The 26676-nt window shown below is 41.3% G+C and overlaps 2 protein-coding genes across 3 annotated transcripts in view; one reads left to right on the forward strand and one right to left on the reverse strand.

Moving 5' to 3' along the window:
- Nucleotides 1-1709: 1709 nt before the first annotated feature.
- On the reverse strand, nucleotides 1710-11856 carry CCDC43 (coiled-coil domain containing 43). 2 transcript variants are annotated; one of them, XM_077853532.1, is made up of 5 exons: nucleotides 11606-11851; nucleotides 7255-7342; nucleotides 6234-6369; nucleotides 4984-5042; nucleotides 1710-3322 (listed from the first exon to the last, which is right to left on the reverse strand). In XM_077853532.1, exons 1-5 carry the CDS (start codon nucleotides 11807-11809, stop codon nucleotides 3135-3137), a joined length of 675 nt encoding a protein of 224 aa, XP_077709658.1. In that variant the 5' UTR covers nucleotides 11810-11851; the 3' UTR covers nucleotides 1710-3134. The 2 variants fall into 2 exon arrangements, with proteins under 2 accessions (XP_077709658.1, XP_077709659.1); XM_077853533.1 differs by lacking the exon at nucleotides 4984-5042 and having other exon boundaries at nucleotides 11606-11856.
- A 13133-nt stretch (nucleotides 11857-24989) lies between these two features.
- DBF4B (DBF4B-CDC7 kinase regulatory subunit) overlaps nucleotides 24990-26676 on the forward strand; it is a 35587-nt gene continuing 33900 nt past the window's right edge. Inside the window, 1 exon segment of the mRNA XM_077853534.1 lies at nucleotides 24990-25013. The gene's annotated coding sequence lies outside the window, so the exon portion shown is untranslated.

The following is a 26676-nucleotide window of genomic DNA, read 5'->3' on the forward strand; positions in this document are numbered from 1 at the left end:
TTCTAACATTAAGCATCCTGCAGATAAACCAATCAAATTTCATTTCACTGATAATAAAATTAAAAACTCAGTGCCAGTTCTTAATATAGAAGAAAGGATGTTGGTAGACAAACCACTGCCATTCAGGTATCCTTGCATTGAACCTAACATCCTTCAAAGATGAAGTTTTTGCTCTGCCTTTATATTAATCCAGGCAAACCAGAGTAAAAGTTCTGGGGGAGTTTTAACAGGACAGTGGTGAGAAACACTAATCCATTAACAAAAACCAAACACAAAAATTCTTTTAAATTCTGTTAATCACATCACCCTGCAAATAATTCTCATATTAGTTGGTTTATCCCTCTGTAGTATACTCTCTAAAGGATAGTTCATAGCCAGCCCCGGTGGCTCAGTGGTTTAGTGCTGCCTTCAGCCCAGGGCGTGATCCTGGAGACCTGGGATTGAGTCCCATGTCTGGCTCCCTGCATGGAGCCTGCTTTTCTCTTCCTGCTTCTCCCTCTGCCTGCGTCTCTGCCTTTCTGTGTGTCTCTCATGAATAAATAAAATTTTTTAAAAAATAAAGGATGGTTCACATGTATTGTCCTTCTGAATTACAACCGAGGACAACAAAAAATACATATAATTAGTAAAACTGATAAAACCAATGCTCCTATCCCTTCTAATCCAAAAGAATTTGGTGTATTTTTTTTAACATAAAAGTAATTTATATAAAAGTGGTTGAAAATTGCCTTGGGGATCCCTGGGTGGCTCAGTGGTTTAGCGCCTGCCTTTAGCCCAGGGCGCGATCCTGGAGTCCCGGGATCGAGTCCCACATTGGGCTCCCAGCATGGAACCTGCTTCTCCCTCCTCCTGTGTCTCTGCCTCTCTCTCTCTCTATGTCTATCATAAATAAATAAATAAATAAGTCTTTAAAAAAAAAAAGAAAACTGCCTTGAATTCTATCAGCATCCTTCTCACTTGAATAATCTGCCTATAAAGTTGTAGTGGGCTGGAATTAATGTTATGAATGAAATCTTGGTTCTGGCCTAAAATGTCCATTATACTATATAAAGATACTGGTTGTTTAAAATCTGCCCTTTGCAATATTGAACACTTTAGACATAAAGGATTTATTAGCACCTGAATTAAATGAATAACCTTACTCAGCCTAATGAGCTGATCTTTTTTTCCTATTTAAACCTTAGTTCAAAAAATAAATAAATAAAATAAACCTTAGTTCAAGTATACACCTAACTGTAATATACATAATAGAGTCCCATAAGAACTGGCTACAATTATAACACTAAAACAAGTATCCTTCAGGGGTCCATGGATATAACCTGGCTCTGCTTCAGATACCAAAATCAAGGTGAGAATAAATAAAAAATCCAAAATAAGGGTTAATCAAAGAGGTGCTCTCATAAGCTATCTGTAGCCACAGCCTATTGCTACTGTCACAGAAGACAAAAACTCCAACATAAGCACTTGTAAGGACTTCAAAGTCAATTTACTGACTTCCAAAAAAAGTTAATCTTGCTAATCTCCTAACACCCAACCTCACGGAAAGGAAAGTGGAGGCAGAGAATTTGATTCTAGGAAGAGGTTCAACTAACAGGAGAGTGTACTGGGCTAATCAAAACAAAATATAAAGCAAAATTCAACACACTGCTAAGCGACTGTTCACACATTTCCATGAATAGCTGGAAGGAATCAGAGTAAATCAGAAAACAGTGATTTAAATAGTTTATTTTTTTTTAAAAGATGGTTACTTTTTAAAAATGCAATGCCACGGTTATAGGAGTGTATAGAGATGACACATCTTTTCCTTAACCATGCTTTTTGACCTTCTCCACAAAGGTTAAAAAATTTGGTTAACCTCTTGGTTAATGGTATAAAACAGAAGTTGGCAAACTTTTTCTCTGAAGGGCCACACAGTACATATTTTAGGTTTCATAGACCACAAAAGGTCTCTGTCATATATTCCTTCTTTTACAACCCTTTAAAAATGCAAAGTCCATTGCTGACTTGCACTATGCAAAAACAAACAGCCAAATTTGCTTGGAGTAGTTTGCCAACCTCAGGTATATAATACCTCTTTTCTGTCTTGTCAGGGAGATTGCTCCCTTCAGGTTTCTTGAGTAGGCTGCCTGAAGAAAAGGCCTTATTTACAATTGAATGTGGCTTGTGACAAAAGTAGAAATGGAGAGTTCCTGCTCACTTTGGACTCTCCCAGGTTTTTCCCATTCACTCATTAAATTTGTTGAGCACCCCACAAAGTACACTCTTAAATATCTTTGTGTTAGCAGAGATTTCCAGTGTTTCTTCCTTAAACGCATGGTTCCTGAAGTTTCTCTCAACCTATAATTATCATGTCTTTATACTCCTGTTTTAGGGCAGATCAGGATTAAAATCTCTACTAGCACTCAAGGGCTCATGATTATAAAAAATGAATCTAGCTAACAATGATATTCTTCCATTCAATACACATTCTTTTTCAAAATCAGCCTCGATGAGGAAAAATATGTAACTATCTTTATTTTTTAAAAAGATACTTCTTTTCCCTCCCACGGGCTGAAGCTTTAAAAAAAAAAAAAAAAAGTCAAATCTAGAATATCTACATCATTTCTTCCGTTTTCATAGTTCGTTGCCATGTTAACATAATATCTAGATCCAGGTAGGGCTCTTCATTTGTTTTCTATTTCATCCATAAAATAATACATTAAGGGGTAAATGCTACTTTCAAAGTACTTTACACTCCCAAATTTCATCTCAGGAAAGGAGTGGTCATGATTCTGCTCCTTCAGGATGAAAACTGTCAAGCTTTCTGAATATTTCTGCTATTTATCCTAGGTGAGGGAAGACTTGTAAAGTGGCCAAAAGGAGCCAGGACTTCAGTATTAAAATATAAAAGTTGCCCCCATTCCAGATCTTTGGTACAGACATCAACTTCAATAATCTGATTACCCACACCACAGAGACATGGCACATGTTGTAATTAGAAGTGTTTGTGATTTTCCTTTTGACCATGTAAACAAAAGGGAAATGCCTTGGGAAATCACTTTGCAATGTTCTCTCATTTCTCTTAAATACACGTGTGCACAATCACTTCTCCCTTTGATCAAGTCAATGAAGAGAAAGAACAGAGTGGACCAAGGTTATCGCTTCCGCTCCCCTCTTTGTGTCCTTTTCTTTTCCTTTTCCTTGCGCTCCTGCTTGGCTAGTTTGTCCCTCTCCCTCTGCAGCTTGTCCTGTTCCTTCTTCCTCTGGGACTCATCCCGAAGTGAGTCTCGCTCCAGTTTTCGGGCATTGAGGACATCTTCCACATTGGTGTTTCGGAACAGAGCTACAGGTGAGTTAAGGGATTAGGATAAGGTCATACAGTCCCAACTACCACTCTGTCCTTATTCTCTCTCTACATATTTCTAGTCTTTAAAAGAAGTCCTTATGATAATTTATCTTTGGTCAAATGGGGATTCTTGGAATTACTATTTTAAACAAAAGTTTAAAACTAATCCTCAGAATAAAAACCTCAGACTTCTCTAAATTTGAAGGTTAAAAAATTTTATGAAAATGAAGTTTCATTCCAGAATAAGTACTTAGATCATGGCGGAATACTGGAGTATCTAGGCTAGTTTTAGTGCATAGAGTATTAATGTAATTGGCAAAAATTTTATATACTTGGCATTATTAAAATGCTTGAAAAAAGTTAAGTTGTTTAACCTTACTACACTTTATCAATTTGCTTTTTTTCCTAGAACAATGAAGCTTAAGTGAAAAACAGGTTTTAATAACCACAAACTGGATTTATAAAAGATCCGAAATAAGTTTAAGCAGTTAGAAAATACCTAGCCAAAAACTCTACCCCTCCTTTCTTAAGACTTTAAAAACACAACCTGGGAGTGCCTGGCTGGTTCAGTCAGAAGAATATTCAACTCTTGATCTCGGGGTCATGGGTTCGATCCCCACACTGGGTATAGAGATTACTAAAAAAAAAATAAACTTAAAAAAACAGAAACAACCTGTTACCACCAGACAACTTCCTTCCTATTCTTAAAACATAACATTTTTTTTTTGCTTTAGTGCTTTAAAATAAATAAGTCTCCCTGAAATAACCTCCTTTTCTTTGATAGCCCATCATACTTCAGAATTTTTTTTCTTTTTAAAATGTCTTATTTGAAAGAGAGATAAGCATGTGCACAGGAGTGGGAGGGGCAGAGGGAGAGAGAGAAGCAGACCCTTGCTGACTATGGAGCCTGACTGCGGGCTCAATCCCAGGACCCTGGGACCGTGACTTGAGCTGAAGGCAGACACATAACTGACTGAGTCACCTAGGCTCCCTGTGAGGGGAGTCTTAATAGTTAAATAGTTAAGTGTCCAACTCTTGGTTTCAGCTCAGGTCATGATCTCAGGGTCCTGAGATCAAGCCCTGCATCAGCTCTGCTCTCAGCAGGAGGTCCTGGGAGACCCTGGAGATTCCCTCTCCCTCTCTTCTGCCACTTTTCCCTGCACTCTCTCTCTCTCTCAAACAAATAAATGAAATCAATCAATCAATCAATGCAGAAGCTTCTCAAAAGTGTCTGTTGGTAGGGACTTTCCTTAGCACTTCTTTCCATCTGTCCATATTTTTAGCTCAAAAGATTCAGTGTTTGTGTTCTGACAAAATTATACGGTCTTTGAGGACAAAGTCAAAATTTCAATACTGTTGTAATTGGTTCCACTGCTGGTAACACAGTGCTATTATACACAGGGAGTAGATTCTTCTGTTCCCTTAGAAATCCTCTCTTAAGAAGTCCTTCCTCCCTTCACAGTACATGTTAACATGTTTTCTTTGGTGAAATTTCTCCTTAAATTGACTATTTATGGTTGTCCTCGGAATGGGGCCCACAAAACTGACCCAACATGAGTTCCTGTTGGTAAGAGGATCCCCCAGCAATGACAGCAAGATAAAAACTGTTCCTCAAGAATATTCAATGGAGAAACACTTGGGGACAAAGAGAAGGATACATTTATCAGAACCAATGTTCATTGTGGTGGCACCTGAATCATCCTTCTCATCGGCTTCGGTGAGCGATGTTAAGGAAAGTTGGATGGAAAGCAAAGGCTAGCACATCCCAGCCCAACATCAGAAAACATTCAGTGAAGTGATGGGTAGGAAAAGCATGCTGAAGAAAAACACTATCAGAGACGTGGTGGTAAACCCAGCAGTCACCTTTAGAAGTCTCAAGATTGTTGAGAACTAGTGTAAGATCTCTTCTCAAAATGTGGTTCCCAGAACTCCCTGGGAACTTGCTAGAAAAGCACATTCTTAGGCTCCAAACCGGACCTACTAAATCAGAAACTGGGGAGTAGGGGGCCCAGCAATTGGCGTTTTAACAAGTCGTCTGGAAGAACCACTGCTTAAATTGTTCTTTTCTAGCCCAAGAAAGGAGATTTTGTCATTGGACACAGAGCTCTGCTGACCCTGGCAAAAAAAAAAACAAACAATAAACCAGAAGACAAGCTGGCCCCTAAAAGCCTAAGAATTATTTCCTAAACTTGTGATGAGACAGCTAACATTTCTGGTATGTGCCCTGCTGCATAAGGTTCCACATGCTCCACTCAAGCAGGCTCTGTAAGCTAAGCATCTCCTAAACAAGTTCAAACTCACAGGGAACCAAGCCTGTCCCCATCAATAGCAATTGCCTTTTGCACAGCCCCCAAATTCCAGATTTCTCCTGTGTTAGCTGGGGATTCAATCTTTCAATTATAAAAAAAAAATTTCAAATGAAACTGCTCCAAATTTGGGAATCCTTCATTCGAAAATATCCATATTCTAGTCCTGGTTTTGCCACTAAATCTATACATGTCTCTGACCACACATTCATTTCTCACTGTCTCAGTTTCCTTATCAATTGGGAAAAGAATATAAAGATGGATTATGTGTAATACTGTACAGAAAGATATTACACAAAGAATCACAGCTATTCCTTAGCTTCTGCAAAAAACAATATAAATGATCCATTATTAAGGCATTATTTCTTTTACACCTAAGTTTTCAGGAACATACTGATTATGTGCTGAAAAATGTTAAGTGTGGTATCAATTATTCCAACATTATTCCTCACACCCACGAAGGGTCATAGATCAGTGCCATTTTAAGGGGAAAAAAAATCACACCAGGGGGGAGATTGGCAACTTCCCAGAGCTCACTGAAACCCATCAAACACTTCTGACTCGAGCCTCAGGGAATGGTTACAAGACTTCAAGAAGGATATTCTTCTTCATCTGTCACATCAGCATACTGGGCCAGAAGGGCAGCTTTTCTCTGCTTCTCCTCTTCTGACACCATCCTGGGCTTCACCACAATCTGTGCCTGCTTCTCAATTAGGGTGGCAATGGCCTGTACCTCATCTGGGAGGAAAGGGAAAGGAGGGGCAACAAGGTTGTATGTGAGAGAAAACAAGCTCACCAAACCACTAGTCCACTCAGACAGTGCCTGCAGGAAAGACAACGGCATCTGCTGATTCTTTAGGGCCCTGAGGTTCAAAGGAGGTGCCTTGGGTGCCACTGACAAAGGCAAAGCAAAGACCATGCAGGATAGGCTTTAGGTCTTGTATCCATCTTCAATCAGAGCAGCCCTGCTTTTACGTATTTTATAAATTGAAGTTCTGCTGCTTAAAAAAAAAAAAAAAGGTTGAAAAGCGCTGTATTAGAATCAGAAAAAATTTAGTTTCAAGCATGCAACTTTTTCCCGTCTATTTAGCTGAGAGAGAAAAAAAAAGCACAGAGAGAGAGCACAGGAGCAGTAGGGAGGAGCAGAGGGAGACGGAGAAATGGACTCCCTGCTGAGCAGGGAGCCTGATATGGGGCTCGATCCCAGGACTTGGAATCACGAAGGCTGATGCTTAACCAACTGAGTCACCCAGGAGCCCTTGTGCTGGTCCCTGTCATAGTGATGATTATGCCAGGTGAAATTCATAGATTATCTTAAAATAAAATCAATTATTAAGTTAATCATTCTCAAAGAAAAGAGGCAATGGTGTCCAGTAGTGGTTTTTATGCCTGGATCCACTTTAGAATCATTTGGGGGAGCTTTAAAAAAAAAAAAACAAACCAACCAGGGTCATCTGGGTAGCTCAGTCTAGTAAGCCTCTGCCTTTGGCTCAGGTCATGATCCCACGGTCCTGGGATCCAGCTCCACATTGGGCAGAGAAAACTCAAAACCCTCTTGCTCACAGCTGTATAGGAAAAGTTGTCAGAAAAGGGCCTGGAGATTAGACAAACTCCCAACGCTACCTTCTTTTTTCACTTTGGTGACGACATTCTGACTTTCCGACCAACGTTCCACAATCTCCTTGCAGATATTAAGAAGAGAATCTTCTTCCTAGTTGGAAAAATAGACCAATTAATTTCCTGAGAGCGCTCGGCCTGGACAAAGCCCATGCCCAGGACACAGCTCTACCTCTGGTGATAAGGAGTCACGGGGCAGGTTTGAGAGCCACAGAATAAGAAGTATGTTTCTCTTTTCTGAGGTTCAGAAATAATCCCATGTGTGAGTCCACACCTTCTAAGTCAAAAGCGCCAACTCCATCCTGCCAAGCTCCAAGGGAAAGGGTTCACAATAACTCAGGACAGTCTTCCTCATGCTTCTGGAGCAAAAACCTGTTACCTGAGTTAAAACTCTTGTCTGGGAAATGTTCCTTGGCTGATAGACTTAACTCAGTACATTCTTCAAGGTTTATCAACTTTCATGCTGGAACATATCCATTACCTTGCTCACTCCACCTGAATGAGCAGATGGTCTCCTATCCACACCCACCCTCTGTCCATTTTACACAAGCATACACATTCTGCATGTTGACCAATCTTCCTCCTTAACACAGTATGATGAAAGGATGTTGGCTTCAGTGTCAGACATACTTAAATTCAAACCCAGGTCTGAGAACAAGTTTACCTTTCTGAGCTTCACGTCTTGTCAGGATTTTAGTGAGGATAAAGAAGAATGTATAAAATCCCTACCCTGCTTGGTGAAGAATAGGCATTTCAAGTATGGGCATTCTCCTCCATCTTCATTATGGCTGCCTCCACAATCTTCATGTTCTACCCCTCAAAATGAGCTGTCAGAGTTCACATTTACTAAATGCTTAGCATGTGCCAGGAACTGTTCTAAATACCTCACATAAGGGATCCCTGGGTGGCGCAGCGGTTTGGAGCCTGCCTTTGGCCCAGGGCGCGATCCTGGAGACCCCGGATCGAATCCCACGTCAGGCTCCCGGTGCATGGAGCCTGCTTCTCCCTCTGCCTGTGTCTCTGCCTCTCTCTCTCTCTCTCTCTCTATGTGACTATCATAAATAAATAAAATAAAAAAAATAAAAAAAAAATAAAAACTTAAAAAAAAAAAAAAAGAACACTAACTTAAAAATAAATAAATAAATAAATAAATAAATACCTCACATAAGTACTCAATTTCTCAAACAATCCCAAGATGTAAGTGCTATTGCCACTTTCAATTTACAGATGAGGAAACCAAGGTACAGAGGTTAAGGAACTTGCTTGTCCAAGGTCATACAAGTAGCAAATGGATTAAACAGGATTTGAGCCCAAGCAGTCTTATTCTCAGCCATTATGTTAAATCATCTCTCAAAGAAAGTGAGGAGAAGCAGAACACACTTTTTTTTTTTTTTTTAAAGATTTTTCTTTTAAGTAATCTCTATATCCAATAAGGGGCTTGAACTCACAACCCTGAGATCAAGAGTCGCACACTCTACTGAAGGAGCCACCCAGGAGCGCCCCTATTTTGGATTTCCTTATTTTGTACCCAGCAAAGGATTCTATCCTCTACTCTGCATTCTTTAAGAACAGATGCCAAATATACAGAAATTCTTTGGACGCCTGGGTGGCTCAGTCAGTGGTTGAGTCTGCCTTTGGCTCAGGCGTGATCCTGGGGTCCTGGGATGGAGTCCCACATCGGGCCCCCTGCATGAAGCCTGCTTCTCTCTCTGTGTCTCTGCCTCTCTCTGTGTGTGTCTCTCCTGAATAAATAAATAAAATCCTTAAAAAAAAAAAAAGAAATTATTTTAGCCCAGAGTTTCTTTTTTTTTTTTCTTTTTTTAGCCCAGAGTTTACATTGTTCATGAACCCCCAGCAGGAAAAATAAAGGAAGGAGAAGGAAGGTAAATGAGTAGAGAAGCAAAAGAAAAAGGGTGCTCTCAGAGGACAAGACCCTTTATTTTCCCAGGCTTCACCCAGACCAAAGGAGTTCATTCATCCATTTGTTCATTTATTCATCCAGATGGTGCGTGCCATGTTGAAAGCACTAAGATAGTGAGAGAGATGAATGAGAAAAAGCCCTGGGTCTCATGACACTGACAATTTAGAAGGTTTATATGTGTACATATAAACAGGTGCCATAAGATGTAAGACCCCAATTAACGTAATAATCCTACTGAAAATGAAAACTCACCCCTCCATTCCACTCCTGATCTTATAATGTTCTTTTTCTCCTAGTGCTTATCATTTTCTGACATACTATATAATTTACTGATTAAGGTTTTCCCTACTAGAATGTTATCCCATCAGGGCAGGGGTTTTTGTTTTGTTCCCTGAGGTACCCCAAACACTTTGGGCAGTGCTTGATAGAGAAAAACCCATCAATAAAAACTTGATAATCAATCAATACAAATGCCACTGGAAGGAATTTTTTTAAAGGATTTAAGATTTTATTTATTTAGATTTTATTTATTTATTCGTGAGACACACACAGAGACAGAGGCAGAGACATAGAGAAAGGGAGGAGCAGCCTCCATGCAGGGAGCCCGATGTGGGACTCAATCCTGGAACTCCGGGATCATGCCCTGAGCCAAAGGCAGACGCTCAACCACTGAGCCACCCAAGCGTCCCAAAAAAGGATTAATAAAAAGCATTTATTAACTGTTATTTGCTCCTGACAAGATACAATGTTCTTGAATCTTAACTCAAATTGTTGCTGACAAACTTAATTCCTAATACTGAATTCTAGCCCAACCTGGTGATTGATTTAGCAATGCCTTTTGTTTTTTCTGGAAAGGGATTTGGTAAAACAGTCAGTGGCTTGTATATAGAGCCTGACCGACAGAAAGTAAACAGCATTATGAATTATGTGTTTGATATATACCATATTCACTGGCCTTGCTGTTCTGTAAAGTTGCTTCTCAGTTGTTTCATGAACAGGACCCCTGCCTCACCATATAATTCCTGGCCAATTCTTCCCAAAGTCATTTCCTATATAGAAGGGGTTGGGAAAACCAAGAGAAAATTAAGCATGGTGTGTGGATCCAGCAGAGAGAGGGGGAAGCCACCCTTAAAAACGATTGTGTCTTCCGTAGTTCATGTAAACAGAGGCAGATATAAAGAACCAAATCTGGTTTTAGATAACATTTCTCTCATCTATCAAGACACTTAATAGTCTAAGGCAAACTCATGCCTGCTTTTATCAGCAGCAGACATGCAGTTCTAAATGATGACACCATGAAAAGAACAAGCCAACGAGCTAATACCAATGGGTACCCAAGTTACTTCAACTTCTTTTTCATGGAGTCTTTAGTAACTTCTAAGCTGGAAATAACAACTAACTTAAATCGCTTGCCTCACACTATCCCCCTCTACCAACTTGCAATGTCAAGGTCCAGGAAAATAATTTACTCCATACTGTTCCATCTCCACTGAATTTATGAGCCACATCACAAGCTGTTTTAAAGCTTTCCCATTTATAGGTCAATCTCACCAGAGCAGCCTTTGGGACTAAAAGCGGGACATTGCCAGGAGGACCTGGGACAGCTGCACTGGTATTATATTTCAACCATTTGCCCAATCACTGAACCAGGTTTCCAACAAGTAACTATAAGCAGAGATGAAGGCAGCAGAATGGTCAGGCTGGAAAAGTGGACAACCAGGTGACTTACTACTTAAACACAGATTAAAGTACACATTTCTGAGTTCTTGAATCTGTTTTTAAGAAGCTGGTACCAAGTTTATCTCTCTTCTTTAAAACTCTGACTTTATTTCCCACCTCCTCCAGCAAACACTGACAATTTCTGCATCTCTAAATACTATAAAAGATTAAGCACAATATTTGTTTCAGTTCGGCCTAGGCCTAGACCTATACCAAGACTTTTACTGCCAGCTTACCTTTTTTGGACTCTTACCTCCAAAATAGGAACCGAGAGGGTACTTCCTGCAGGCTTTTGTCATGGGACAGCCCTGGACACTGCCTCTTAAAGAGCACAGACATCCCCAGAGCACTTTATTCCCCTCTCTGAACACTGTCAATGGATGGGAATGAGATTGGTCGTTAGGCGTTTATGATAAAACTCTCACTTAGACACTTCAACGCCTTCGGAAGAATACTCACCCAGCTCACCCACAGGCATCCGAGAGGGTCGTGTCCCCAGGAATAAGGGAAAGCCATTCTTCTTTATGCACCTGCAACCTTTTGACTTTCCCAAACCCTGGTTGATGAGCAATCCCCTTCCCCCGAGGCCCAGACCTCAGAATATTCCTCTCCCAGGTAAGACCACTAATCATTTGGGACACCAGGTATGGGAAAAGGGGTACGAAGTACTGACAAGGGCCGCCAGAAAGCTAATAGGAACGTGTCCGGGCTTCTCACCAAGAAAGCAGAGAGGATACCCTGCAAAGCGTCCAGCTTCTCTTCTTCCTCCTCCTCCTGCAGGACACCCAGGATGTAGGCGCCGTAAACGGCTCGGTCCACTCCCAGCGCCTCCAACCGTCCGTCCAGCCATGACCCAAAACCGCCGTCCCCGCCACCGCCTTTTCCGGAGGCAGCCGCAGGCACTTCGCTGGGCGCCGCCATCTTGGGGTCAGGGTCCTGCCAGCCTCCAGGGCGCCTACCGCAGTGCCTGACGGGCCGCGCTGCGGGCCCACTGCGCATGCTCCGAGCGAGAACCCACACCCCGTGGAGCGCATGGACCAGTAGTGACCCGCCTGGGCGTCTTGCGGCTTCTAAATAGAGCGCCTGTTGGCAAACGCACGGTTACGTCATCGCTCAGGCACCCTGGCAGGTGAATATTCTTAATAGACTCTTTTTTTTTTTTTTTTTTTTTTACAGTCGGGGAAGTTCAGAGAGGTTCGGTAACTTGACCAAAGTCACGCGGCTACTACCTAAATAGGACTGGAACTCAACTTCGAATCCAGCGCCTCAGTTCACCGCACCGAGCTGCCCTTCCGCGCGCCTTCGTGGCAGAGATACCAAGTCGCCCACCTTCACACAGCTTTCCAAAGGGAACTCTGTCCGGAAGACCCACCGTCTCTCTCTCTCTCTCTCTCTCTCTCTCTCTCTCTCTCTTTTTAAGATTTTATTTATTTATTCATGAGAGACCCAGAGAGAGAGAGAGAGAGAGAGAGGCAGAGATAAAATGCAGACTCCCTGCAGGGAGCCCGATGGGGGACTCGATCCCCGGACCCCAGGATCACACCCTGAGCCAAAGGCAGATGCTCTACCACTGAGTCACCCAGGCGTCCCAGACCCACCATCTCTTAACTAGCACCTTCACCATGCTCCGCTCGTATCAAAACTCAAGCTCCAGAAAACCTTCCCTGGTTCCCGGCAATCTGTGTTAAGAGCAGTGTGCATGCGGTTGCTTATCTGCTTTTAGCGTGTTAGTACCGGACACAGTAGGTGCTCAATAAATGATCAGACAACCTCAAGTTATTTTTCACTCATTCATTCTATACGTAAACGCCTATCTCGGAGGAGCCTTGTTTACTCTTGGCCATCACTGTGCTAAGTAAGAGCTTTCGATGCATCATTGCTTGTAATCCCATCAACAACCCTGTGAGAAGATACTCTTATTGTCCCCGTATTCCCCGTGTTAAAGATAAAGAAACTGAAGCACAGAGTCTCAGAGCTACAGGAAGCCTAACTAGAGGCAAGGAGCTTGTGCACAGCAGCCAGAGCCTCAGCTGAACTCTGCGAAACACCTGGCTCCGTGCAGAAATGAATTACCCAAGAACCTAGGTTGGCTTTTCCTGAACTGCAGAGAGGCTGGTAGGTCATGAACCTGACTCCTTCATTCACTAAATGTTTGAGTACCTACAGCATGGCATTGCTTGTGGGCACCGCAAATACAAAGATAAATGTCACAAAAATCTCTGCCCTCGAATGAGCCTTCAGTCCAGTGAGAACAGGCATGTTTAACGACAATATGGTGACGTGTTTTAATGGAGCTTTGTCCAATGGAGGCTGCAGTAGGGTGCCTAGAAGATGAAGTTGACGTTACCTGTTGGAGTTACTTGTTGGAAGCTGTGGAGATGGCTGGTTGCCTAGTGGAGATGGTGCTCTTTTTATTTGTTTAAGATTTTACTTATTTCAGATAGTGAGCGAGAGAGAAAGCATGCAGGAGCAGGGAGGAGTAGCAGAGGGAGAGGGAGAAGCAGGCTCTCCACTGAGCAGAAAGCCCAACTAGAGGCTCGATCCCAGGGCCCTGGGACAATGACCTGAGCCACTCAGGTGCTCTGGTGCGTATACTTTTTTTGAAGAATGAATAAAACTTCTTTAGGCAAAAAGACGAAGAGAGGGGATCCCTGGGTGGCTCTGGGGTTTGGCCCCTGCCTTCAGCCCAGGGCGTGGTCTTGGAGTCGCAGGATTGAGCCCTGCATCCGGCTCCCTGTGTGGAGCCTGCTTCTCCCTCTGTGTCTCTGCTTCTCTCTCTCTGTGCGTCTCTCATGAATGAATAAGTAACATCTTTAAAAAAAAAAAAAAGACGAGAAAAGAAGACCCGGATGCAGGGAACTGTGCACAAAGATTTGTTAGAGTCCTCCAGTGATTCATGTACAGCTTGAGCAACAGAGTTCATAAAGAAGATATGCAGGAGATGACAGCAAGAACAGGGGCTTCTGTACTTTGCAAAGGAAATTTTTTTTTTTTTAAGATTTTATTTACTTATTCATGAGAGACACAGAGAGGCAGAGACAGAGGGAGAAGCAGGCTCCATGCAGGGAGCCCAATATGGGATTTGATCCCGGGATCACACCCTAAGCCAAAGGCAGATGCTCAACTGCTGAGCCACCCAGGCATCCCTTGCAAAGGAACTCTTGAGAGAGTTCTCTATCCTTATTGAGATAATGTAAATGAATAGACATGGAACATTAAAATTTAGCTCAGGGGCAGCCCCAGTGGCGCAGCGGTTTAGCGCCGCCTGCAGCCCAGGGCGTGATCCTGGAGACCCGTGATGGAGTCCCACGTCGGGCTCCCTGCAAGGAGCCCGCTTCTCTCTCTGCCTCTCTGTCTCTCTGAATGAATAAATAAATAAATCTTAAAAAAAAAAAGAATTAGCTCAGAAGTACAGGATAGTGTGAATATTAGCTCCATGGCTGCTATGTGGTCCCTAAGTTAAAATATGACAGTAATGGAGTCAGAGGCCAGAGTCAGCCCCCAAACAACACTTGCCTGTTTCAGTACTCAGATACAGCTTCGATTATATATATATAATTTATATATTATATGATTATAATCATATATATGATATGTATTATATGATTACATATTGTATGGTATATAATCATATATATATGATTTCATTTTTAAATAATCTCTACACCCAACCTGAGGCTCAGACTTACAACCCAAAAATCAAGAGTCACATGCTCCATGACTGTGCCAGCCAGGTGTCCCCTCAGATATATCTTCTAACCCAGTGGCTGTCTTATAGGTGGGGCATGTCAGTCAACAGACTTGGGAGCCATCATGATTCAAGGGTTGTAGTTTGAGGTCAATGCAGAGCCCCTCAAGCAGAAAAGTACCATGAAATTTTGTTGGCTTTTCTCTTAATTTTTATTTTGAAATAATTACAGACTCATGGGAAGTTGCAAAAATAGTACATAGAAACCAGTGCACCTTCACCCAGTTTCCTTCAATGGAAACAACTTATATAACTATGTTACAATATCAAAATTAGAAAATCGATACTGAAAAAAAAAATCGATACTGGTACTATGCACAGATTTTTGAAGGCATTAGGAGCTTCTCACAAAACTGAATGAAGATTCTTCAGACCCTGCATTAAAAACAAAAAAGCCTCAGGGTGCCTGGGTGGTACAGTGGTTGTGTGATGTGATGAGCACTGGGTGTTATATGCAACTGATGAATTACTGAACTCTACATCTGAAACTAATGACGTACTATACTATATGTTAGCTAATTGAATTTAAATTTTAAAAAAAGTAATTGCTCATGGTTAAAAAAATCATACAACTGGAAAAGTGACAGAAAGCTTACAAAAAAAAAGAAAGCTTACAGAAAAAAATCAAAATGACTAAACTATAAAAAGATGTTGACGCATAGTTTTTAAAATATGCAAATTAAACTTGGAGATGAGATAACCATGTTTACTTCTCAGATCAAAAAGTCTGATAAGGGATCCCTGGGTGGCGCAGCGGTTTGGCGCCTGCCTCTGACCCAGGGCGCGATCCTGGAGACCCGGGATCGAATCCCACGTCGGGCTCCCAGTGCATGGAGCCTGCTTCTCCCTCTGCCTGTGTCTCTGCCTCTCTCTCTCTCTCTCTGTGTGACTATCATAAATAAATTTAAAAAAAAAAAAAAGTCTGATAATATGCCGTGTTGATCTGTGATTGAGTAGCAGGCACTGGAAAATGTTGGAGCAGGAGGTAACTCAATACAATCTCCTTGGAGGGCAATTTGAAAAGAGCCAGCATTTCTATAACTGAGAATTTATTATAATGTATACATGTGTGCAGAATGACCTGTTTATAAGATAATTCATTACAGTGATGCTTATTGTAGTGAAAGGACATAAATAGTCTCCATTCTGTCAGTGGGAGACTGGCTCAAAAGAGGCACAAAAAGAAGTACTGGACAGCTGTAGAAATGGAGGAAGCTCTTTATGTACTGATAGGTAACAAAACTCAAGATACGTTGTTAAAAAAGTGAGGCTCAGAACAGTATGTAATGTTTGCTACCAATTGTGTTTGAAAAGAAGGCTGGGTAAGGGAAATACATATACATACATGTTCTTGCATGTGCATAAAATATCTTGGGAAAGATACACAGGGGACAGGAGGATGATTGTCACTGAGACAGAGAACTCAGGGAAACTAGGTTCAAAACATCTTGTTTTAAAACTATAAGCAGGGCACCTGGATGGCTTAGTTAAGCAGCTGACCCTTGATTTTGGCTCAGGTCATGACCAAGCCCTGTATTAGGCTCTGCATTCAGCAGGGCATCTGCTTCTCCCTCTGCCCTGCCCCCAACGTGTAATCTCTCTCTCTCTCTCTCTCAAATATATATATATACACATATATATTTTTAAGATTTTATTTATTTATTCATGAGAGAGAGAGAGAGAGAGAGGCAGAGACACAGGCAGAGAGACAAGCAGGCTCCATACAGGGAGCCCGATGCAGGACTCGATCCTGGGATTCCAGGATCACACCCTGGGCTGAAGGCAGGCACTCAACCGCTGAGCCACCCAGGCATCCCTAAAATAAGTATTTTTAAAAATAATAGAATTATGCAATGTTGTATTTATTTACCTTGCATCTTTTTTCCCCCCAGAAATAAAGCCTACTTGAATACTTCCTCCAATCTCATTTTCTTCTCTTCCTTCCCAGAGGTAACCACTATTCCTGAATTTGGTGTTTATCTTCCTCTGGAATTTTTTTAAGATTTTATTTATTAAAAAAAAAAGATTTTATTTATTTATTCATGAGAGAGAGAGAGAGAGGCAGAGACACAGGCAGAGGAAGAAGCAGGCTCTATGCCAGGAGCCCGACGCAGGACTCGATCCCAGGACTCCAGGATCACGCCCTGGGCCAAAGGCAGGAGCTGAACCACTGAGCCACCTAGGGATCCCCATGTTTTGAAACAGTACATATTACAACATATATATTTATGTATCCATATTACAACATATATATGTATCATATACATACATATATATGTATCTGTAGGAATATGTCACGTTGTTTTTGCATGTTGGACTTTTCATTCTGCAGTGTGCTTTTTTCCCCACATAAAATTGTTTAGAATATTTATCCATTGATAAAAAAAAAAAAGAATATTTATCCATGTTGATACATGCAGCTCTTATCCATACATTTAAACCACTCTTTAGTGTTCCACTGCTTGAATATATCCCAGTTGATCCATTCCTTTGTTGTTAGGCATTTAGATTATTTACTAGTTTCCCAAATAGTGCTTCAATTAACATTCTTATATATATCTCTTTATGTCCTTGTGGGAAATTTTCACTAGGCCAATAAGCATCAAACATACATTTTTTTAAAAGGCTATTTATTTTAGAGAGAGAGAGAGCACAAATGGAGGAGAGGCAAAGGGAGAGAATCTGAAGCCGACTCCCTACTGAGCATGGAGCCTGATGCAAGGCTGGATCTCAGGATTTTGAGATCATGACCTGAGGTGAAACCAAGATTCAGCACTTAGCCAACTTAGCAAACTGTGCCACCCAGATGCCCAGCATCAAACATATTTTTCCCACATACTCAGCAGGAAAAATATTTCACTATGCATTTCTAATGCACAAATGTGTATTTATGAATCAAATAACAAATTATTATGTCCATGATAAGACATACAAAAAGAATGATGGGGGCACCTGGGTGGCTCAGTGATTGAGTGTCTGCCTTTGCATAAGATCCTGGGGTCCTGAGATCGAGCCACATCTGGCTCCCTACAGGGAGCCTGCTTCTCCCTCTGCCTATGTCTCTCTCTCTCTCTCTGATAAAATCTTTTTTAAAATGCAGTAAATAGGGCACCTGGCTGGCTCCGTCAGAAGAGCATCCAACTCTTGATTTCTGGGTAATGAGTTTGAGCCCCATGTTAGGTATAGAGATGACAAAAAGAAATGAATAACATATTACAAAAATCATACATATTACAAAAATCCTTAGTGAAAATGATGTGGTTGCGTATGTATGCTTCATAACTTTCCCCACTTTTTTTCTTTTTAATTATGGTAAAATGTACCTAATATAAAATTTACCAAAAAATAAAAAATAAAAAAACGAAAATAAATAAAAAAATAAAATTTACCATCTTAACCATGTTTAAGTGTATGGTTCAGTAGTGTTAAGGATTCATCACTGGCAAGAATATCTCTTGAATTGAGCGATTTTTTTTCACTCGTTGGCCAGCTGCCTCCCTCTCAATGCTGGTTGAATTTTCACTTAACCTGAGAGTTTGTACTTGCAGTGTTCACTTGTGAGTAATCTCGATTGTGCTTCTTTGGACAAATTTTCTTAAATCCTTTGTCCATTGGAGGGTTAGGAAAATTAAATTTAGATAGCATAATCTATAAATCCATCCATCTGGGCATATGTGAACTACATAGAATATTAAAACACAAACATACCACAGAGCTGAAAGAAAAAAAAAATACACTATCCCTCCAAATGTGAAGCTTCCCTTTCCCATTCCGCAGATAACATCCCTGCCTTACTACATACCCCAGGATGTCTAACAAGAGAGGCCCAGGGAGGGCACCAGTGTCAATCTGCTTATGGAAGATTAGCAAAGCTCACTTGTTTTTATTCTTTTAGATAAAAGATGAATTTAAATTTTAATGCTTCCTTTCAGTAGCCATGTGATTTTCTTTTGCTAGGAGGTACACACCTCTCTCTGGAGACCAGGATATACCTAGAAAGAGAATTGCTGGGTTGAAGGGCAGATACCCTACTGGATATCGCAAAATTGCTCTCCCAAGGGCTGTTCCAGGTTACATTTCCACCTGTTTCCTCACATTTTTATTAAAACTTGGTTTCATTATAATTTTTCCAACCAAAAGGGTATGCAATGGCATCAGATTGTTTAATTTGCATTTTCCTAATTACTAGTGAGTTTGAGCATTTTTTGTTTGTTCTCCATTAAAATTTCCTCATCTTAAAAAAAATTTTTTTCTCATCTTTGAATTGCCCATTTATATCCCTTGTAGATTTTTCTGTTGAATTGTCTTTTCCGGGTTGTAGTCCCACTGTCAGGGGGAGACAGCAGGGAGGGGGTGGGCAGGGGAGAAGGAGAGCCTTACCTCAGTCACATACTGCAGCATCGCCATCTGGGCCAGCTTCTCCTGAATCAGCCCAAAGTTGTGAATTTTCTTCCCAAACTGGGTACGATTAGCAGCATGATCCACCTGGAAGAGGGAAAAAAAAAAAAAAAGAATTGTCTTTTCCTTACTGATTTCCATAGAGTCTATGTTTTCCTTTTTTTCTATTTCATTATTTTCTATTTTTTTATTATTATCTGACCATCTGCAAACTTTGAATGTACTCATTGTTCATTTTCTGACTTGTCAAAGTGAACACTTGGCTGATTCATTTTCATTGTTTTTTAATTTATTTATTGTATTTTTAAAAGATTTTATTTATTTATTTATTTATTTATTTATTTATTTATTTATTTATTTAAGAAAATGGGAGAAGCAGACTCCCCGCTGAGCAGGGAGCCCAACATGGGGATCTATCCCAGGATCCTGTGATCATGACCTGATCCAAGGGCAGATGCTTAACCAACTGAGCCACCCAGGTGCCCTCATTCCTTTTTCTTTTTTTTCCAAGACTTTATTTATTTATTTATTTGAGAGTGAACGAGTGAGAGAGAGAGAGAGAGAGAGAGAGAATGCGGGAGGGCAGGGGCCAGAGAGAGAGGGAGAAGCAGACTCTTTGCTGAGCAGGAAACCCAACATGGGGCTCTATCCCAGGACCCTGTGATCATGACCAGAGCCAAAGGCAGATGCTTAAGTAACTGAGCCACATAGGTGCCCTGATTCATTTTCATTCTGGCTTGTTTTCTAACATAGCATATTCATTTTAGGTCATACATTTCCCTCTAGTTATTTTAGCTGAATTTTATAGCTTTTGGTTTTTTAAGATTTTGTTTATTTATTTGAGAGAGAGAGCAAGTGAGCAGGAGCAGGGAAAGGAACAGACAAAAAGGCACAGGCTGACTCCACGCGGAGCACAGAGCCCAATCCAGGGCTTGATCTCACGACCCTGAGACCATGATCTGAGCCAAAACCAAGAGTCAGATGCTTAATCAACTGATCCACCCAGGTGCCCCTGGTTTTACACCTTAAAAAAAAAAAGTATTGGGACGCCTAGGTGGCTTGGTGGTTGAGCATCTGCCTTTGGTCCAGGGCATGATCCTGGAGTTCCGGGATTAAGTCCCACATTGGGCTCCTGCAAAGAGTCTGCTTCTCCCTCTGTCTATGTCTCTGCCTTCTCTCTGTGTCTCTCATGAATAAATAAAATCTTTAAAAAACATTATCTTTTCTTTATTGATTTCTAACTTCATTATACTGTGGTCATAGAATATGTTATTTGATTTTTTAAGAAATATTCTGTATGATGTTGATTTTTTGGTATTGGTTGATACTTGTGGGAGATAGTATAAGTCCATTTTTATACTCTTCTAGTGTACTTGAAAATAAAACTGATTTTCTAATATTTGCATATTAAAGTTTGTTACATTATTTAATCTTTTATATGTTAATAATTTTATTCTTGTTACATCTATCTTACTTTTGGGGAGGAAAATATGTTAAGATGTCCCACTATATTTATAGATTTTAGTCTTTCCTTGTTTTTTGTTTTTTGTTTTTAAAGTAGGCTCCATGCCAACATGGGGCTTGAACTCATGATGTCAAGATCAAGAGTCACACGCTAGGGATCCCTGGGTGGCGCAGCGGTTTGGCGCCTGCCTTTGGCCCAGGGCGCGATCCTGGAGACCCGGGATCGAATCCCACATCGGGCTCCCGGTGCATGGAGCCTGCTTCTTCCTCTGCCTATGTCTCTGCCTCTCTCTCTCTCTCTCTCTCTGTGACTATCATAAATAAATTTAAAAAAAAAAAAAAAAAAAGAGTCACACGCTGTATGAACTTAGCCAGCCACGTGCCCCTTCCCTTGTATTTCTGCCTTAAATATTTTTTTCTGCCTTAAGTATTTTGAAGTTATGTTGTTAGATTCATATAAATACTAGGTTACTTAGTTCCTGGTAAATTGTTTATTATCAAGCAAGGACACCTCTATCCCTAATAATTCTTTATCTCTTAAAGTCAATTTTGTCATATTTTAATATTGCTATATTAGTTTTCTTTGTCCATGTTGCCCTACACTGAGAGGCAGCACAGAACAGTATCAAGAACATGGCCTCTGAAGTCAGACTGCCCTGGTTCATATCCCAGCACTAATGCTTTCTGGCTGGCTGTGCAACCTCAAGTGAGTTATAACTTCAGTGTCCCCATGTACAAATTGGGCATACTTAACTACCCACCTAACAGGGTTTTTATGAGGATTAAAGTAATTACTATTTTTAATGCATTTTGAATGTCATAGTAAGCACTACATAGGTATTTATAAAATAATTAACATATATATGCATATATATATATCTGCATCCATTTTCTGTGTCATTATAAGTATTTCTCTGATAAATACCGTATAGCTGGTAGATACTGCAATGCTGCAGTAGATATTACATAAGTCATAGCACATATGTGTGAGTGTGTCTGTAGACTAACTCCTAGAAATAAGATGCTGAGTGGAAAGATATGTACATTTGTAATTTTGCTAGATAATGCCAAACTGCCTTACATAGGAAGCTGGTACAACCCCAATGTAAGGCAATTTGGCACTATCTAGCAAAATTGATCTTTGCCAGTCTGTTAATGAAAGTGGCATTTTAGAGTAGATTTAATTTACATTTCTCTTAAGTGAGGTTGTGCGTACTTGAATGCTCTTTGTATTTCTTTTTTTTTTTTTTTTTTAATTTATGATAGTCACAGAAAGAGAGAGAGAGAGAGAGAGAGGCAGAGACACAGGCAGAGGGAGAAGCAGGCTCCATGCACTGGGAGCCCGATGTGGGATTCAATACCAGGTCTCCAGGATCACGCCCTGGGCCAAAGGCAGGCGCCAAACCGCTGCGCCACCCAGGGATCCCTGTATTTCTTTTTCTAAGAATATTCCCTTACCCATTTTCAATTAGGTTGTTGTTCTTTTCTGTATCTTATTTATACATTTTTTTTTTTTAGGTATTGGGAAATCAGTCCGTGTTCTATGATATGAGCTGATTTTTTTTTTTTTTTTAACTTTAAGCACTTCCCTTCCGGAATCAAGAAAAACGGTGAGAAACAAAATTTTGAATTACTATCTCAAAACATTTTCTGCCGTGTAGTAAAAGCTACCTTTTTCTGGTCACTGACTTTGCACTAAACACATGTTTAATATTTAAAATGTCACTTTCTGGTAAATACTATTATCTTCATTTTACAAATGAAAAAACTGAAGATCAGAGAGATTCAGTCATTTATTTGCTTAACAAATATTTAGTAAGCACCCACCAGGATATAGCAGTAAGTGAAACAGAAAAGGTCCTTCTTCTTATGGACTTGCATTCTACCTGGGGAAATATAGACAACAAACCAGCAAACAAAATACTTTCTGTTAGTGGTAAGCACTGTGAAGAAAATAAGCCAAAGTAGTACACCCAGCAAGAAATGGGGGAGCTGCTGTTAGGTTGGGTGGTCTCCAAAGTCCTATCTGAAAAAAAATGAGATTTGATCTCATTGCCTAAATGAAAGAGAAGAGCTGGGAAATGAGACCATTGGTATAAAGGCCCTAAGGCACCAACTCGTTGGGCTCACTCAAGACACAGGAAAGTTTGGTACGAGGAGCAAACAGGGAAAGCCTCTGGGTGGTTTTGCAAGGGAAGGTAATTTTATCCATAATTGGGGATCACAAACAGCTTTTTTGTTGATGTGTATATCAGTTATCTGTTGCTGTCTCACCCCAAAATGTAATGACTTGCCACCAATCATTGATCTTCTCTGGGTTTCTGTAGGCCTGGCATTTGGGAGCAGCTTGGTTGGGCTTTTCTGTCTTGGGATCTCTTGTTCAGCTTGGCTAGGGCTGAACAATCTCCTTGCAAGATGGCTCAATCACATTAGTGGTTCAATTGGTGCTGGCTGTTGTTAACAGGGAGTCTCTATTCCTCTCAGTCTCCACAAAAGCCTCTCCACAGGCACACTTGAGAGTCCTCCTGTCATGATTGCTGGCTTCCCCCACAGCAGGTGATCCAAGAAACAGCAATACAGACGTTGAAATGTTTTATAACCCAGCCTCAGAAGTGGTGTGTTGTTATTTCCTCAATGTTCTATGGTACATAGCCCTATTTGATGTGGTCAGTAGTATCAGGAGTTGTACGTGTTGCAGGCCCTCTTCAGACATTGTCTACCACAGTGTTTTAGAGAATGCTTTTAGGCAACAGGCTTGAACAGTGGAAACCTGAATAAAGTAGAAGGGCCCACAGTGACCCCAGCCCTCTGACTGAAGACAGGACAGGCACATCAGGCCACCCGCCTCAAACTATCCATAGGACCCAACTAACCAATGAACTACTTCCAACCTGGCACAGTTACTAAAAAAGGGAAATTCCATACATCCCCATACCTCCTTACTTCCCTCTGCCTCCTTGCAGAGTGCCTCTTCTTTGCTGCCCTGCCCACCACTCCCTTGCAGTGTATTCAGTACATTCCTACCTCCTTTGTTCTGCCTCAGGTGAATCCTTTCACTGCTGGCACGCTGGCCCTGCACCCGATTGATCGAGTCACCCCACATTTGATTGATCGAGTCACCCCACATTTGGGGAACTGCTCCTAATCCGGACAGACAGCACAAATATGGGTATTTTAAAATTTATATAGTTTTTTTTTTAAGATTTTATTTACTTATTCATGAGAGACACAGAGAAAGACAAAGAGGCAGAGAGACAGGCAGAGGGAGAAGCAGGCTCCACGCGGGGAGCCTGAGACGTAGGACTAGATCCTGAGTCTCCAGGATCACGCCCTGAGCTGAAGGTGGAATTAAACCACTGAGCCACCCAGGGATCCCCAGAATTTTTTATAAAAATATATTTTCCAGGGATCCCTGGGTGGCGCAGCAGTTTGGCGCCTGCCTTTGGCCCAGGGCGTGATCCTGGAGACCAGGGATCAAATCCCACATTGGGCTCCCGGTGCATGGAGCCTGCTTCTGTCTCTGCCTCTCTCTCTCTCTGTGACTATATATATATATTTTTTTTTTTTTTTTTTTTGGTTTTGACTAAGGTCATGATCTGTCAGGGTCGTGGGATAGAGCCCTGAGTCAGGCTCCCTGCTCATAGGGGAGTCTGCTTGTCTCACTCTCCTTCTGCCCTTCTCCCTCACTCACATGCTCTCTCTCGCTCTCTTTCAAGTGAATAAATAAATCTTTTAAGAATATACATTTTTTTTCCAAAATAAAGATAATTAGAAGAATGGCATTGTTTTACATTTCTCCAAATCTTTTAAATAACTGATTAAACAGAAGAGTGTTCTTAGTTTTGCTTCTTCATACTCCATTAAACATTCATGAAAGAATGAGAACAAAAATTGGAAAATAAGGGCACCTGAGTGGCTCAGTTAAGCGTCTGCCTTCAGCTCACACCATGATTTCAGGGTCCTGAGATGGTGCCCTGTGTCAGGCCCCCTGCTCAGTGAGGAGCCTGCTTCTCTCTCTCCCTCTGCCCCACCCCCATCCTGCTCAAGCACTCTCTCACTCTCTCTCGTCTCTCAAATAAATAAAATCTTTTAAAAAATAGAAAATAATGTCTTTGTGTTATTGTAAACTATTGTAAGTAGTTTGGACTTCATGGGATTTTTTTTTTAAGATTTTATTTATTTATCCATGAGAGACACACACAGAGAGAGGCAGAGACACAGGCAGAGGGAGAAGCAGGCTCCACGCAGGGAGCCCGATGTGGGACTCAATCCCGGGTCTCCAGGATCACACCCCAGGCTGCAGGTGGCACCAAACCGCTGCGCCACCGGGGCTGCCCTTCATGGGACTTTTTGAAAGGGCTGAGCTACACTTTGGGAACCTTGGACTAGATTATGAGGTAGTAACAAATGATACCCAAATTTCAGTAGCTTAAAATAACAGAAGTTTATTTCTTGCTTGTGCAACAGATCCATTTGGGGTTGCCCATGGTTCTGCTCTACGTCATCTTCACTAAGGTATGTAAGCTGACAGATGAGCCTCTAGCTAGGACATTGCCAGTCATTGTGATGGGGGAAAAGAACTTGGTAAATGATCCTGTCTCTTAAAACTTGTGCTTGAAAGTGATGTCAATTTTTTTCTTTTTTTTAAAGATTTTTATTTATTTTATTATTTTATTTATTCACAAGAGAGACAGAGAGAGAGAGAGGCAGAGACATAAGCAGAGGAGGGAGAAGCAGGCTCCATGCAGGGAACTCATGATGTGGGACTCAATCCTGAGACTCCGGGATCATGCCCTGAGCCGAAGGCAGACACTCAACCGCTGAGCCATCCAGGCATACCGATTTTTTTCTTTTTTCATCAGCCAAAGCAAGTCACATGGCCAAGCTTTAGTTTATCAGGGCCGGTATGTGTAATCTAGTGTAGGGAGGGGCCCTGTGGGAAGGGATACAAAATGTATGTGAGAGATAGAGATAGAGATAGGGATGTATCTCTGCATGGTTTTTAAGGAGTATCATTCCAGTTGTGCATGGAGAATGGATTACTCTGAGGAGATGAAGGAAGCTACTCAAGAGTAAAAGTGGTGTTGGGCCACCTGGCTGGCTCAGTCAGTAGAGTATGCAGCTCTTGAGCTCAGGGTCATGAGTTCAAGTTCCCCTTTAGTAGAGTTTACTTAATAAAAAAAAAAGAGTAGAAGTTGTGTTAGAAAGTAACACAGTGCTTTGGGCAAGAAGGTATGGTTGCTTGAACTAAGATGGTAACAGTGGTCTGATTCAAGATATACTTTGAAGTTGGCAGAACTTTTTCGGAGTGAGGGTGGGGATAAGGGAAAATACTGAAATAACCTCTAGGTTTTTGTCTTGAGCAACTAGGTGGATTGTATAACACGTACTGAGATGGAGAAGAATAGGTTTTTTTTTTTTTTTGAGGGATGTGTGGGTGAAACAAATGTTCTGTTTTTAACATATTAAGCCTGAGGTGCCCGTTAGACATCCAAACAGAAATGTTCAGTAGCCACTTGAATATATGTCTGGAGATTAAGGGAGAGGTCAGAACTAGAGATAGAAATTCTGCAGGCGTTAGCATAAAGCTGAGTGTAAACCCATGGAGTTGAATGAGGTCTCCTAGGGAGAAAGTGTTAATATGGAAGAGAAGAGGGCTAAGGGCTAAAGCCCTGGCATGCTGCAACATTTATAGGTGGAACAATGGCTTTTGATCCAGCAAAGGAGATTTGAGGAGCCAGTGAGGGAAGGTGAAAACTGGTAGAAATGGAAGCAAAATGAAGAAATTGCCTCAAGAAGGAGAGAATAGGACAGCCCGGGTGGCTCAGCGGTATAGCGCCGCCTTCAGCCCAGGGCGGGATCCTGGAACCTGGGATCTAGTCCCACATCAGGCTCCCTGCATGGAGCCTGCTGCTCCCTCTGCCTGTGTCTCTGCCTCTCTCTCTGTGCCTCTCATGAATAAATAAAATAAAATCTTAAAAAATAAAAATAATTTTTTTAAAGGAGAGAATGGTCTGTTTTAATGTTCTAGAAATCATATTGTATGCATATCGCAAAGTGACCGTAGCATTTGGGAACATGGAAGTTACAGCTGACCTGGACACGTACTGTTTTAGGGAAGAGGTGAGGATCAACGCTAATTACCTGAGTAGAGGAAAAGATGGGAAGTGAAGAATGG

Source organism: Canis aureus, chromosome 16 (genome assembly GCF_053574225.1).
Source record: "Canis aureus isolate CA01 chromosome 16, VMU_Caureus_v.1.0, whole genome shotgun sequence".
NCBI classification, from domain to species: Eukaryota; Metazoa; Chordata; class Mammalia; order Carnivora; family Canidae; genus Canis; species Canis aureus.